Below are 14,489 nucleotides of genomic sequence, written 5' to 3' on the forward strand. Positions count from 1 at the left end.
TTTTCAGACCTGTCCATGTCAGCACTGAGATACACTCAACATCAAAAACAATCACATGCCAAAGTGTGCAGGCGTTAAGCACTCACAGCTCTGTACTGCAGCTGTGTCCGTCACCTCTCAGCCACTTCCTTTCTGAGCTTGTTTGTGCAACCGCAGTTGTACGAGTTAGTCGAGTCAACGTGGCAGCAGGCGGACATTACTGCTTTATTAGATAGTGCTGTTGGACACTCTGCAGGACGTCTGGGTGCAGGAATCATGACGGGAGAGAAAGACAGACAGACACATTCCAAATGGCTGCAGTGTGGGAAGCTTTCTGTGCTTCTCCCTGTATAATGTACTGTTCATGCCGAACAAGCGTCGTAAAGATCTTGGCAAGTAATTCTCCAGGGATTCAGTTTCACTACCCATCCAAAACTACTGCGCCCTGCACAAAGCATGAAGAAAAACATCTTAAAACATGAGTGCAACCAAAACGCCTTACGGAACATGACGAGCACAAAAACCATGCAGTCAGGACAGATGGCAAAAGGCTTTCAGACTAGAGCGGCTTCATCATGCTTTGATTTGGTGTGGACAGTTAACATTTATCCTTGGGATTGGTTATAAACAGCCTCTGGAAGTTGGACCATTCTTTTTGTTTGTTTTGTTTTTGTCAGTCATAACAATGAGAGGAACTGAGTTTCTGACTGTCCTGGTGACTGTGTACCGTCATCACCTCTTGCACGTGGTTTCACACACACACACACACACACACACACACACACACACACACACACACACACACACACACACACACACACACACACACACACACACACACACACATTTAGACAAGGAGAGGAAATGTTTAGATCTGTGTATAAAAATAAAAACAATCTAGATAAACATTAACAAAAATGTACTGTTTTTGGTGGTTAGCGCTGTGGCCTCACAGAGAGGCGGTCTGAGTTTGATTCTGGCTGCAGGCCGTTCTGTGTGGAGCTTGCATGTTCTCCTGTGCCTGCGTGGGTTTTCTCCAGGTACTCCGGTTTCCTCCCACAGTCCAAAGGCGTGCGTGTTGGGTTGATCAGTCACTCTAAATTGCCCGTAGGTGTGAGTGTGTGTAACCTCGACCAGCGGTATTAAGCGATACAGATAATGGAAGGATGGTATGTGTATTGTATCGGACTGAAATTATCAAAATGGAGCAGATCTGAGCTGTCCATTGCGCAATTTATTTAAACTGTTACAAAAGGCATCTGCACACTGATTACTTCTAAGAATTACACAAACATTTGGAGGAAATAAATAATGTTATGTAGAAAACAGCTTCTGAGTAAATATGTCCCTCTCTTCTTCCATAAACATGACAGGTAATTAACCGGATCTTGATCCTACACTAGACCATCTTAACATAACTAAATCTTCAGTGTTGGTGGTTTTTTGTTAAAACAACAACAAACTAAATCAAGTTGTCCTGTGTCTCTCAGTATGATTTCAGCACTCCAGCTCCTATAGCCTACAACAATCACACACAAACTGATTTCAGATCAGTCATCAGTACTGGAACAGGAAATCAGACGAATCACAGTGCACACTACAGTAGAAATTATGCCTTATTGATTGAGCTCCTTTGAAAGGGAATATAAAACTAACTAATCACACCTGTGCACCTTGTGGTCAGCTTTGAATATTCATAATGCTCTGAAATCTAAATCACTATAAACTCAATAATGACAAAAACATTTAAAAAAAAATAAAATAAAATAAAAAAAAACACCAAGGAGTTTTAAATGTCTTTAGTCTCCTGTTCAGTCTCGGGACCACGCGTTCTGTCCCATGTTGTCTCCCAGAGTCTCAGTGTTATATTCCCACTGCTCCTCCAGAACGGCGCTTCAGGCCTGTGTTGGGTCAGGACCAGGCCTCCCACACCCCCTCATCTCTCCGCCTCCATGGCCAGGCCAGGCTGTTCGGACGAGGCCTGCTGGCTGAGTGCCGTAGGCCAGTCCGGGGTCGCCGTCTGGGGTGGGAGCGGAGCCGAGGCCCAGACGCCCTGTGGTGCGGTGCCCATGGAGACCGCGGGGCTGCAGCCGTTCACGCTATCAGAGGCTCGGAGGCAGGAGAACATGGCCAGGGCGTCGGGGAAGTTGGGGGGAGTGGCTGGGGTGTTGGCAGGCGTGCACATCTGTTGCAAGAGACCAGAAATGAGTGTAAGCTAAAACACATACAATAAGCCTCGTTAGCAGGTGTGGCTTTAATCACGAGACAGACATTGTTTATTGCGAAGACTAAAGACACTATGCTACTATGGATGTTACTACAGAAAGCCTTTAAACCAGCCGGGTCACAGATGTCCTCAAGAAAAGCACACACACACACACACACACACATTTATGCATTGCTGACAATTAAAGTGCCACTTGAAACACTTAACTAACTTGGTCCCAACATGCCTTGTTGCCCAAGCACCCTGGGAGGAGACCCACTGTCCTTGTGAAAGACCGCCTCTGTCCGAGAGGCTCAGGCGAGCGCTGTTATTTGAGATGGCTCATTCTCTCTGCCTTCCGCTCACAAGCACCCGTGTTCGTTCTTTCAGCAGATTTCAGGAGGCTACTGAGCTCAGTTGCCCATGCAAGGTCATGGACACATCCGGGAAACCCCCCAAACTGATTAAGCACAGCACTGTCTCCACTTCCTTGCAAAACATGCACGTTAGGCACAGAGACAAATCATCCACGAGGATGACTTCATTGGTTCAGGCGATAATGTGAATACAGTTTGGTAGATAACCATCCTGCGTTTATACTGTTTGTTCAGGCGTTAACGTGACGAATCGAAATGGTTAAAATGACTGTGGGAAGTTGTGTCTTGTACTCTCGTTTTCCAGGAATCTCCCTCCCCCACGACTTGGGACACGTTTACCAAAAACATCACCTTGTAATGATATAAATGAGCTAACGCAGAATGAAGTTTGACAGATGTTAGGTGTCTGGTGAAAACTAAGGTGGAGTGTCGGCCATGCGGATACTCGTGGCACATGTTTGTTTTTGTCCGACTCGTGTACTCGCAACACAACATGGCGGAAGTGCCAAACGACCATTTATAAATGAGATTATTATAACTCACCATTTGGTGGCTGTATGGTATATTGGCTTCCTGGAAAAACGCGCTGAGGGCAGTCTATAGCGAAAGAAGAAGGAAAACATGTTAACCAGCTATTATTAGTAATCTAATTGGCTAATACGAAGAAATGTGCCCATGTTAATAAAATAATGTGGTCACAATAATAATAAAATTGATTAAACATTTTCACAGTCTAGTTAGGTTATGTTTTCATTCATAAAGTCAATTGTTCCTCTCATCGATGTTCTGGGCAGCACTAACTAGAGAAGTTAGTCGCCTACTGACTTCTGGAAGTTTTTATATCGCCGCACAAAACGAGTGGCTAACCAATACGCTCTCCTTCACTCGCCTTCACACGAAGGTTTAAACCCCAGAACCGTGTGTGTTGTAGTGTGGGCGGCCGAATGAAGGTAGTTCAGGATCAGCCACACGTCTGACAGAAACACTCACACATGCTAACCGGCTAACGCGGCGCGAGCGCGTCCGTAAACAAACCGCCATCTCACCTCGAAGTGCCAGTGCGCCGCGCGCAGCAGCTGCTGGGCCTGGTCGGGCGCGCACCCGGCTATCAACACGAACTGGTTTATCATCACCTGATGCTTTAGTTCGTCCATGTTACCAGACAATCTATCGATCTTTAAAACGTCGCCTCCCCACCTTTACACTTCCCCGAACTCGGAGTCACTCATAGCCTACTAGCTGATGCGGAACGGAGCGTTTAGCCCGTGCACGTCGGTGTCCGTGGCGCCCCCTAACGGCCGCTTCACGTAGCGCATCAACGCTCCCGGGACGTGAGAATAAGAAACATGTCATTCTTGTACTCATCTGAAAACAACCTAAATGTTAGCGAGTACATGATTAAAGCAGAGTGTACATTATATTTGTGCTTTATATGATATTTGTCGTCATCGAATGATTAGAAACAACTCCTAGACGTTTTGTACAAACTACTTTATCGTAACGTTTATAATTAGGATAATCGTTTGCAACGACACAATTAATTACGCGTCAACTCGGGTACAGAATGCCACTTTCATCTTTGTTATATTATTATCTTGCCCTGCTATTTTTGCCATCTTAATGTTGCTTCTGAGGTACTCAATAAATCTGTATGCAGTACAGTTATATTTTTATCAGAATTATCCGATGGTTATATAACGAAATACTGCAAAAGCTGTGCCGTTAGGTTCGACTCTGTTGAAGCGTGCACTCGAGTTTGCGTTTGTGTTAACGGCCCGTGTCGTCTGCAGGCTGTAGTCTGGATTGGATGAATAATCTGTATGTCACGATGACAAATCCAAGCGCATCCTATAATTTAAATAGCGAACAACCACTTTCCGGTTTGTTGTTTTTAGCGTACCGTCTTTAGAAAAGTAGGTTGTACACTAGGTGGCTCGGTGCATACTTTGATAACATACACAAATCTGCAGTTCGGGGCTGTTGGTGCTGTTTTCTGCGCTGCCAGCGGAACACTCGACGCTCGCGCACCTCCTCGAGCTCTAGAATTCTCGCGTTAGCCGATTAGCCAGCTAGCATAACGTGAACCACCCGGGGCTCGTTAGCTAAGACGGCTAACTGGGTACATGGCGACCGAGTTGCTTCTTGACATGTTTAGAATAATGTAAAAATATTTGCGCAGCTGAACGCGAGAGGGAAATATCCACTCCTGGTGCCACACGCCACAGAAGTGGGCGCTGTAACTAGCCTAGCTCGTTAGCCTCGCCGACGCCGTGAGCTGCAGCTAGCCGGCCACCTCACCCCGTTCTCCCGTCGCGTTGGGCCAGGCGGCCGTCGCTGAGTCATGGGCTCCGTCCTCGGGCGAAGGATCGCTGGGGTGGAGGATATTGACATTCAGGCAAACTCGGCATATAGATTTCCACCGAAATCTGGTACGTTTTTCTTCTCGTTGGACAGCGGTGCTAGCTAGCGTGCTGAGCTGGGTAATGTGGGCAGCGAGCTAAACGGCTGTTTGTGTCCTAGTTGGTTATGTGGTGATATTATAAATTAAACTTATATAGTTCATTACATTTATGCGACAGGATACAAAGAGTTATACGTTGCGATATTTGGCATCAGTTACAGTGTTTTCTGATTTCAGTAGTTCAGTCCTACATTGTTTTCTCCGATGGCTGTTACTAACTCGTAATGAACCTTTACTAGAGATGTAAACACTGCCCTTGATCAACATTACCCACTAGTGTTTATAGTTTAATATAGTGCACTGGGGTTTTGGAGAGGCATGTTAATGGACAGTGCGAGTTACATAACAGAAGGGTTGTTGCTTATTGTTTGAAATTGAAATTCAAGCTAATTTGGCTCTCTTCTTTTCCTCAAAGGGAATTATTTTGCTAGTCACTTCTTCATGGGAGGAGAGAAGTTTGACACACCACATCCGGAAGGTTATCTGTTTGGGGAAAACATGGATCTCAATTTTCTAGGCAACCGTCCAGTGCAGGTGCAGAAGTCAAGTTCACAGGTTTTTCTTAAGCCGTTGTGTTTGCTTTATTTAAGGTCTTATGCTAACACCTGTGTTAACATCACAATGCACAGTTTCCCTATGTGACTCCTGCACCCCACGAACCGGTGAAGACTTTAAGAAGTCTTATCAACATCAGAAAGGACTCTTTAAGACTTGTCAGGTATGGAAGCTCCTGCTGATTAGAAAACTAAGCTAACCTCTTCAGTACCTTGGTTTTAAGTAGGAGAGTTGGATTAGTCAGTGTCAGTGGAATGACTGCTTGTGAAATTGTGTGCAATTTACAGGTACAAAGATGATGGTGATTCACCCACAGAGGAAGGAGCAAAGCCAAAGGTTTTATATGGAGTGGAGTTCACCTTTGACTCAGATGCCCGAGTCGCTATCACTATCTACTGCCAGGCATTTGAGGAGTTCACTAATGGAATGGCAGTGTAAGACTTGCACTGTATAACTGAACACCACGCAAACTGTGAAGCAGAAACGTTTCTGCCGTTTCTGTTTCATCTTTGAGGGACCGTTTATCTCCGCCTGAGGCTCCCCTTGGGTATCTAGAAAGGCGCTATACAAGTTGAAAGATTCATTCATTCTTCATGGATGCTCGTGAACTCTTATGGGCAGAAAGTCGAATGACGAGCAGCTCATTGGCAGTGTAGTGTTGTAGAGTGCATCTCATTGAGTATAGCAGTGCTTTAAAATACACAATACCTCACACCTGCTGTTGTTAAATACACAATACCTTACACCTGCTCTTGCAATTTTCACCACTCAAGGCTCTAAGTTTTTGCCATTTTGATTAAATGTGTTTGGGTTGTGCTCCTGGCTATAAATGAATCATAACTATATGTCTGAGAACCACATAGAGATATTCACAGCCCTTAGCAACAGTGTGTTTCCATGGATACGCAGCAGGTTTGTAGGGGAGCGGGAGGATAGGTGACGCGTAGCAGGATTCTATAAACATCTGATGCTTTTAATGAATTACACACATTCTCATTTCCTTCCTTTGTGTTAGTTCAGTCACCTAGTTTACAGATGTCTAATTTCATAAAACATTTACTCTGACTCCTATAATTGAGTGGACATTGTCAAATTCCTCACAAGCCATAGAGGATAAAGAAAAGTATTAGACAGGGCCTTTTATTATTGCATGCAGTGTGATGTCAGACATAAATAGGTGTTGTATGAACATTTTGCTGTCTTCCTCACCCCTCTTTAGTTATAGTCCCAGGAATCCAGGCCTGGTGTCTGAAACGGTACACTACAAACGGGGTGTGAGCCAGCAGTTCTCTCTGCCCTCCTTCAAGATCAATTTTTCTGAATGGAAGGAGGAAGATGTGAGTTACAAACCCTCTCTCTTTATGACATCATAATCACGTTTAAATGAAAATGAAAGAAATGTTTTGGCACCAGCACATCCATGCTTAGTAGAGTTGGATTAGTTAGTAGAGTGAGAGAGGTCTAAAAACAGATGAAAATTGGGAACTCTATGTATGGTCAAATATGTCTTGTTTGGTCTGTTTTGCATTTCTAGAAATTTGTTCTCAGCAATATGTGCGCCAGAACAGCACACTGTGTTTACATGTGTTCTTGTTAGGCAAGACGTGGGCAAAACATTCTGAATAAACAAAAACTACAAGTAGATACATTTGACTGTAAACATTGAGATGAATGATGTGAAGAATCCATTTCAATATGGTAAAAAACAAAAAAACTGTTTATAGGAACTGAGATTAACAACAAGTCCCTCTCCTGTTGCTAGGAGACAATGGTACAGCAGGAAGAGAAGTCGCTTATAAACAAGCAGAATTTCAAGTGTTTGAATAAAGAATGATTTAAGGGAATAATTTTGTCTGACATGTTCTGTAATATCTTTCAGCTTAACTTTGATTTGGACAGAGGTGTTTTCCCTATGGTCATCCAGGCCGTGGTGGATGAAGGAGATGGTGTGTACAACTTTGGTCATGTGACCTGGACAGGAAGTCCTCTTTATATGATTCTCTTGCTAAATCCTATTGCCCATATTGTGTGCTGTGTCTTTTATAGAGGCCAGCGTCTTAGGAATGGCACAGGTGGCTAATTGTTATGTTTTTCTTGCAGATTGCTTGGGACACGCACATGTGCTATTGGCTGCCTTTGAGAAAGTAGGTGGAGCCAAAGCAAGTGTTTAGAGAAACCACATGCAACACAGAGCCAACATAAGAACCATACCAAACTATGATGAAGTTAGCGATTTCATGTGTGTGCTGATGGTAAACGCGTGTTTACCTGTTTACCTGTTGTTTTGTTTCCCCAACGTGGCAGCATGTGGACGGCAGCTTCTCCGTGAAGCCATTAAAGCAGAAACAAATTGTGAGTAATTCTGCTCTGCAGCTGATGACCGTTTAACTTCTTAACCACTGCTGAATGGATTATTGATTTGTTCCTGAGGTCACCTTACATTTGTGCTAAGGAGCTGTTGTATCACCTGATACCGTTGACTGTCCGTAGGTGGATCGGGTTAGCTACTTGCTCCAGGAGATCTATGGCATTGAAAATAAGAACAACCAGGAGACTAAGGTGAATGTAATTCACGATGATATCCACGATGTCATCCACGTTTTCAGTCTCTGAGTTTTCCTCTTTCAGGCAGTCACCCCGTCCATGTTTCACGATCTGATGGCCTTTTGCTTCTTGACATCTGAATGTAAATACATTTTAAAAGCATGCGTGGTGAATGTTTTCCAGCAGAACTGTCGTGATGACGTGAGCGTGTGATGCTGCAGTCTAATTGTCTCCTCCCTCTTCATCACTCTAGCCGTCTGATGATGAGAACAGTGACAACAGCAATGAGTGTGTGGTGTGTCTGTCAGACCTGCGTGACACACTCATCCTGCCGTGTAGGCACCTGTGCCTGTGTAACTCGTGTGCAGACACACTGCGTTACCAGGCCAACAACTGCCCCATCTGCAGACTACGTACGTACCACCTGGACTATTGAACTACTACGCAGTAATCGGACAACTTGCTCCGTACACCAAACCACTGAAAATGTAGTGTTAAATAGCTGTCTCTGTATTGACAGCATTGTGTGTGTGTGTGTGTGTGTGTGTGTGTGTGTGTGTGTGTGTGTGTGTGTGTGTGTGTGTGTGTGTGTGTGTGTGTGTGTGTGTGTGTGTGTGTGTGTGTGTGTGTGTGTGTGTGTGTGTGTGTGTGTGTGTGTAGCGTTTCGAGCCCTGCTGCAGATCAGAGCTGTGAGGAAGAAAGCCGGCGCCCTCTCCCCAGTCTCCTTCAGTCCCGTGCTGGCTCAGAGCATGGACCATGATGAACACTCGGTAGGGCCCCTACCCCACCATCACTACCACACACTAAACACGGCCCCTACCCCACCATCACTACCACACACTAAACACGGCCCCTACCCCACCACCACTACCACACACTAAACACGGCCCCTACCCCACCATCACTACCACACACTAAACACGGCCCCTACCCCACCACCACTACCACACACTAAACACGGCCCCTACCCCACCACCACTACCACACACTAAACACGGCCCCTACCCCACCACCACTACCACACACTAAACACGGCCCCTACCCCACCACCACTACCACACACTAAACACGGCCCCTACCCCACCACCACTACCACACACTAAACACGGCCCCTACCCCACCATCACTACCACACACTAAACACGGCCCCTACCCCACCATCACTACCACACACTAAACACGGCCCCTACCCCACCACCACTACCACACACTAAACACGGCCCCTACCCCACCACCACTACCACACACTAAACACGGCCCCTACCCCACCATCACTACCACACACTAAACACGGCCCCTACCCCACCACCACTACCACACACTAAACACGGCCCCTACCCCACCACCACTACCACACACTAAACACGGCCCCTACCCCACCATCACTACCACACACTAAACACGGCCCCTACCCCACCACCACTACCACACACTAAACACGGCCCCTACCCCACCACGACACACTAAACACGACCCCTACCCCACCACCACACACTAAACACGGCCCCTACCCCACCACGACACACTAAACACGACCCCTACCCCACCACCACACACTAAACACGGCCCCTACCCCACCACCACACACTAAACACGGCCCCTACCCCACCACCACACACTAAACACGGCCCCTACCCCACTACCACACACTAAACACGGCCCCTACCCCACTACCACACACTAAACACGGCCCCTACCCCACTACCACACACTAAACACGGCCCCTACCCCACTACCACACACTAAACACGGCCCCTACCCCACCACCACACACTAAACACGGCCCCTACCCCACCACCACACACTAAACACGGCCCCTACCCCACCACCACACACTAAACACGGCCCCTACCCCACCACCACACACTAAACACGGCCCCTACCCCACCACCACACACTAAACACGGCCCCTACCCCACCACCACACACTAAACACGGCCCCTACCCCACTACCACACACTAAACACGGCCCCTACCCCACCACCACTACCACACACTAAACACGGCCACTAGCACCACTAGTTATGAACACTTACCCTAGTAAACACAACAAACATTTTTTCATTTCATTTTCATAATACATAATACAATTTCATAATACAGTGAATTCTAGTCATTAGCAAACACTTGTATGGGTATGTGCTATGAAACATGTGAAACACTGACCAGGCCTGCATTGAACTAATGCCCTCCCTGCACTCTCTGTGTGTGTGTGTGTGTGTGTGTGTGTGTGTGTGTGTGTGTGTGTGTGTGTGTGTGTGTGTGTCAGAGCTCTGACTCCGTCCCCCCCGGCTTCGAGCCCATCTCTCTGCTGGAGGCTCTGAACGGGCTTACGGCAGTCTCTCCTGGGGTCCCGTCTGCTCCTCTGTATGACGAAATCAACTTCTCAGGGAGCCTGAGCGGAGACAGCAGGCAGCTGAGCTCTCCCGAGCACTCTGGAGACAGCGGGCTGCAGAAGGGCAAATCCAGCAAGTCTCCCGACAGGTAAATGCCCCTCCACTGCCCCTCCACTGGAGCTGTTGTGAAGCACTCTGCCCCAGCGCTTGTCATTAGCTTTGTTAGCATGGCATTTTCAGCGGGACGTCTCGCTGTGTTTGTAACGAGCCACGTCCTGAGGTCCTGACTAAAGCAGGCCTTCCTGTTTGTTGGCCAGTGTTCCTGGTATGGCCAGCCCTCAGCCAGGCGTCAGGATCTCCTTGTGCCCCCAGCGCTGGGATGAGGGGCCTGTGTGTGTGTGTGTGTGTGTGTGTGTGTGTGTGATAGTCCCAGCTGAGGTGTTCTCTGCCCTGTCAACAGCACCCTGCGTTCCCCGTCGTCCCCCATCCAGGAGGAGGATGAGGAGAAGCTGTCAGAGCTGTCCGACGCACAGGCCCACACCCTGCTGTCCAGCAGTCCTGCTCCTACTGAGGTCTGGCTGATCCTGAGTGTGTGTGTGTGTGTGTGTGTGTGTGTGTGTGGTTTTACTTCACTCTTTCACACGCTGCCCCCATCTCCTTCACAGGGCACCGCTGGAGATGATGCACCTGACTCTCTGTCTCCAGAAGATGGTTAGTGGCATTTGTGAAATAAGCCTTTTGATCCCAGATCTTTCATCTCAAAGCGCCGTGATAACTAAAGCCTCTGTAACCGGAGATTATGGAAATGTGTGTGTGTGTGTGTGTGTGTGACTGTGTTGGTGGGGTGTTGCTCTGTGCAGAGGACCGGCTGAATTCTGAAGGTGAAATGGGCCCTGACTGCAGCAGTGAGCACAGTAGTCTGACTAAAACTGAGAGTGACCCGCCGGGTGAGTATCCCGCATGGCTCGGACACCAGACCAGACAAATGCGTTCAGTCCTGTGTGTGCATGCTTGATAGCGTGTGTGTGATTGTTCATCCTCTGTGTGTGTTCGCGGTGTCTTGCCTTGTCAGCTTTGCTGTCTGACCCGCGTGGCGTCTGACCCGCGTGGCATATTCGCTTTCTGTCTCTCACTTCTCTTGCCTGCCGTCTCTTCCTCTTGCCCTGGACAGCTCTAGGTCCCGACTGCTGCTCTATTGGTATGGAAGAGTAACTCTGGTATGTAGGCTGCTCTGCCTTCGGTCTTGCACGATCTTTTCTTTCTTCTGTGCTCTGTGTTTTTTCCTTAACCCTGAAAACAAATGTTGGTAAATGTTGAAAAGCGACCCAGCAGGTGCCATGTTGCCACGTTTCTTCTTCTTGGCCATCAAACAGATGTGTGAGGTGGGCGTGTCCATCCTGTGTGGCCTGTTGTGACGAGCTCCTCCCACTCCGCAGGTCTGTCGGGCTCCATGGAGAGTCTGGTCACTCAGTGCACCAGTTGCTCCAGCCAGCCTCTCCTGTGTCCCACCAGCAGCTTGCACATGGAGGATGAGTAGCCACCCACAAGCCCTCTGAGCCCGCCCCTCTCTGTGAAGCTCTGCCCACCAGCCCCAGCCCCGCCTCTCCCCCCATGGCCCTCCTCTTCTGCTGGGCTCTTCACTCCTGTCTGTTAACAGTTAATCAGTCCCACCACCTGTGAACTCGCTTTAATGGCAAACGATGGATAAAAGAGGGAGGGCTTGTCTTTTTTTTTTTGTTTTTCCCCCAACTCTACCATTAATCAACCATAAAATCCAACAGATCAGCACAAAGTCAACTGTGAACCCAGGAGGAGCAGCACATTTGTGTAATGCCTGTTCCTGTAGAGTGGGGAGATCTGAGGGCTAACACTACAAACACAACGCTAACCAGGTGTGGTTACGTCTTACTACGATAAACGTCTCATTTCAAGTCTTGATGACTGTAATCAGTGTTGATGGTAATATAGAGGTGGTGTGAATTAACACTTTGTGTATACTACAGATCTATAGCTTTGTGAGTTTCATATGAAGTAATGTTAATGTTTTATAGAAAGTTCATGGGTGTTTTGAGCTTTTCTTTGGTCTGGTCTGAAGAATGGAGATGTGTAAGCGTGTGTGATCGACAGCTGGTCCCTGCGTGTCTGGCACAAACAGACGAAACGCTTCAGCTTTCTGACCAAATAATATGATGAACAATAATTCAGTGAATTTACGCCTCCTACGTTTTGTACAACAAACCTAGTGCACTACAGTATGTGAAGTAGCTATCGTCATTCCTTAACGTACCTTTTGTTTTAATGTTATTTTACTAAAAAGACTCCGTTCCCGTAGCTGAGGAAGAGTGTGGTGAACATGCCAGCTGATTGGTTGTCGTGTCCGCACCTTCACCAGTGCTAGTAGGCTCCTGTGCTTTTGTAAAGATAAGAGCAGAGAGTGCTCTGCATGCCGCCGCCTCCCCGCCACCTCTGGCCCCGCCCACACCGCCGTGGCACAGTGTTAAATGCTCTTGTAAATGTAGCATGTAGCATAGAGCTAAATGTGCCTTTGAGCAAGAGCAAACGTTGCTACTTAATTGTGCTTTGAGCCGTTGTGTTCATGTGATGGGAGAACATTTGGTTGTTGATTAGTTCAGTTCTTTTCTGCTTCATCATATGACCATGCATTTATATAAGCTCTAAAGTGTTTGTGTAGTGTGACTGTGGGTCCCAGACAGAATTTCTGAAGATGTACCAATGATGGAGGAATATTTGACTATTTAAATAACTACTATATTGGATTATGATGCTAGTTATTGGGTGTGGGTGTGTGTGTTTGATACAAGACCAGTGTAAGACATCTAATTTTGAGCGCATCAATAGATTTAATTATTTACTCATAGATGGTTGCTCTATAAATGTATTTAAAAGCTCAGACATATTTAATATGCAATATTGATTAGTGGCTTCTTATCAGACTAAGCTCTGCATGCTATGTTGATAAAGATCTATTACTACAGTTCTTCACAGTGGAAGATGCTAGTTTATTTATCTCACTCTGATGGTGTCGATTCAACTTGATGACCCACTGTGCCTTCTTGTTCCTTGTAATATTATTGGCCTGGTATCCAGGATGTTAACATTGGGTCAGCCATGGTTCTCAAACATACAACTAGCATCCTTTGTGTCCCAAGACTGTAATAAAAATCTGCATGTGAAGACCAATAAAACTTCTACAAAGACGCTTCTCTCTGATGGTTTTTGTGTCGCTGTTTTAAATTTGAGGAACGTGCTATGCAGCTCTTACGGATTATTAAATAGTGACTGGAACTGATCTGAATGTAAGCAAAGGAGTTTCCACTGTAGCTGTAGAGCGACGTGTATGAGGAGAGGTGTGGAGACTTTAGTTTGGACTGTTGCAACAGGTCGGTCACATCTCAGTCACTTTGATGTGACCCTGGTGGACCGTAACCCACATTCTTTCTCAACACTTAAGTTCTCTGATGCTGCAGCCAGTGGAGACCTTTGTGTTTGGTCTAGGGGACCTGACGCATGGGTGAAATATTTACATAAATCTTCACCAAAAGTACAAGTAACAACTACAAGTCAAACATTCCAAAATGCATTTGTGATAATTTTAATTATTTATCCTTCAGTATTAACATGTTCTGCCCCAAGCGTACAGCGAGGAACAGGAGTGTAATGTATCCTTGTTTCACATTGTTGGATCAGCATCTGAGAGCTTCTATGAGGTTGAACAAACGAATTACCTACATGAATTGCATTAGTAAATATTGTGGGAGATTAGTGTAAAGACGTAGCTGGAGGCATCCATCATCTGGAACATTCTTGGTAATCAACCCATACCGTTTAGCTTGTTGGCTACTACATTTTTACAGGTAAAATAAAGGATTAGTTTCTGATTACATCGACATCTTTTGTGATCCAACAATCATTAGCATCTGACAGAGCTTAAACATTAATGAACAAACCCACTGAGGTCAGCACTTCTTTGCTATTACTCTCACTTCTCTGAATAACCATCATTTTCATAT

The 14,489-nt window shown here is 46.5% G+C and overlaps 2 protein-coding genes across 4 annotated transcripts; one reads left to right on the forward strand and one right to left on the reverse strand.

Annotated features, from left to right (window-relative positions):
* Window positions 1-1,193: 1,193 nt before the first annotated feature.
* Window positions 1,194-3,893, reverse strand: ubald1b (UBA-like domain containing 1b). The gene is made up of 3 exons (XM_077009311.1): window positions 3,609-3,893; window positions 3,106-3,159; window positions 1,194-2,164 (listed from the first exon to the last, which is right to left on the reverse strand). The coding sequence occupies exons 1-3, from the start codon at window positions 3,714-3,716 to the stop codon at window positions 1,916-1,918; spliced, it is 411 nt and encodes a 136-aa protein (XP_076865426.1). The 5' UTR covers window positions 3,717-3,893; the 3' UTR covers window positions 1,194-1,915.
* Window positions 3,894-4,326: 433 nt separating this feature from the next.
* On the forward strand, window positions 4,327-13,677 carry mgrn1b (mahogunin, ring finger 1b). 3 transcript variants are annotated; one of them, XM_077009310.1, is made up of 17 exons: window positions 4,327-4,991; window positions 5,439-5,557; window positions 5,653-5,741; window positions 5,866-6,012; window positions 6,798-6,915; window positions 7,458-7,524; window positions 7,679-7,722; window positions 7,883-7,930; window positions 8,069-8,137; window positions 8,376-8,535; window positions 8,783-8,892; window positions 10,392-10,606; window positions 10,919-11,030; window positions 11,124-11,169; window positions 11,319-11,405; window positions 11,630-11,675; window positions 11,832-11,931. In XM_077009310.1, exons 1-16 carry the CDS (start codon window positions 4,904-4,906, stop codon window positions 11,668-11,670), a joined length of 1,560 nt encoding a protein of 519 aa, XP_076865425.1. In that variant the 5' UTR covers window positions 4,327-4,903; the 3' UTR covers window positions 11,671-11,675; window positions 11,832-11,931. The 3 variants fall into 3 exon arrangements, with proteins under 3 accessions (XP_076865425.1, XP_076865424.1, XP_076865423.1); XM_077009309.1 differs by having other exon boundaries at window positions 4,328-4,991; window positions 11,895-13,677; XM_077009308.1 differs by lacking the exon at window positions 11,630-11,675 and having other exon boundaries at window positions 4,328-4,991; window positions 11,895-13,677.
* Window positions 13,678-14,489: the final 812 nt, after the last annotated feature.

The sequence above is a fragment of the Brachyhypopomus gauderio genome, chromosome 6, assembly GCF_052324685.1.
Source record: "Brachyhypopomus gauderio isolate BG-103 chromosome 6, BGAUD_0.2, whole genome shotgun sequence".
Taxonomy (NCBI): Eukaryota; Metazoa; Chordata; class Actinopteri; order Gymnotiformes; family Hypopomidae; genus Brachyhypopomus; species Brachyhypopomus gauderio.

Excerpts from the sequence above, each read along its gene's own strand:
- ubald1b (XM_077009311.1), bottom strand. The coding sequence starts at position 3,716 with ATGGACGAACTAAAGCATCAGGTGATGATAAACCAGTTCGTGTTGATA. Across the intron at positions 3,160-3,608 it reads CGGCGCACTGGCACTTCGAG|ACTGCCCTCAGCGCGTTTTT; the intron begins GTGAGATGGCGG and ends CTTTCGCTATAG. Across the intron at positions 2,165-3,105 it reads TACCATACAGCCACCAAATG|ATGTGCACGCCTGCCAACAC; the intron begins GTGAGTTATAAT and ends CTCTTGCAACAG.
- mgrn1b (XM_077009308.1), top strand. The coding sequence starts at position 4,904 with ATGGGCTCCGTCCTCGGGCGAAGGATCGCTGGGGTGGAGGATATTGAC. Across the intron at positions 6,013-6,797 it reads TTCACTAATGGAATGGCAGT|TTATAGTCCCAGGAATCCAG; the intron begins GTAAGACTTGCA and ends ACCCCTCTTTAG. Across the intron at positions 7,723-7,882 it reads TATTGGCTGCCTTTGAGAAA|CATGTGGACGGCAGCTTCTC; the intron begins GTAGGTGGAGCC and ends CCAACGTGGCAG.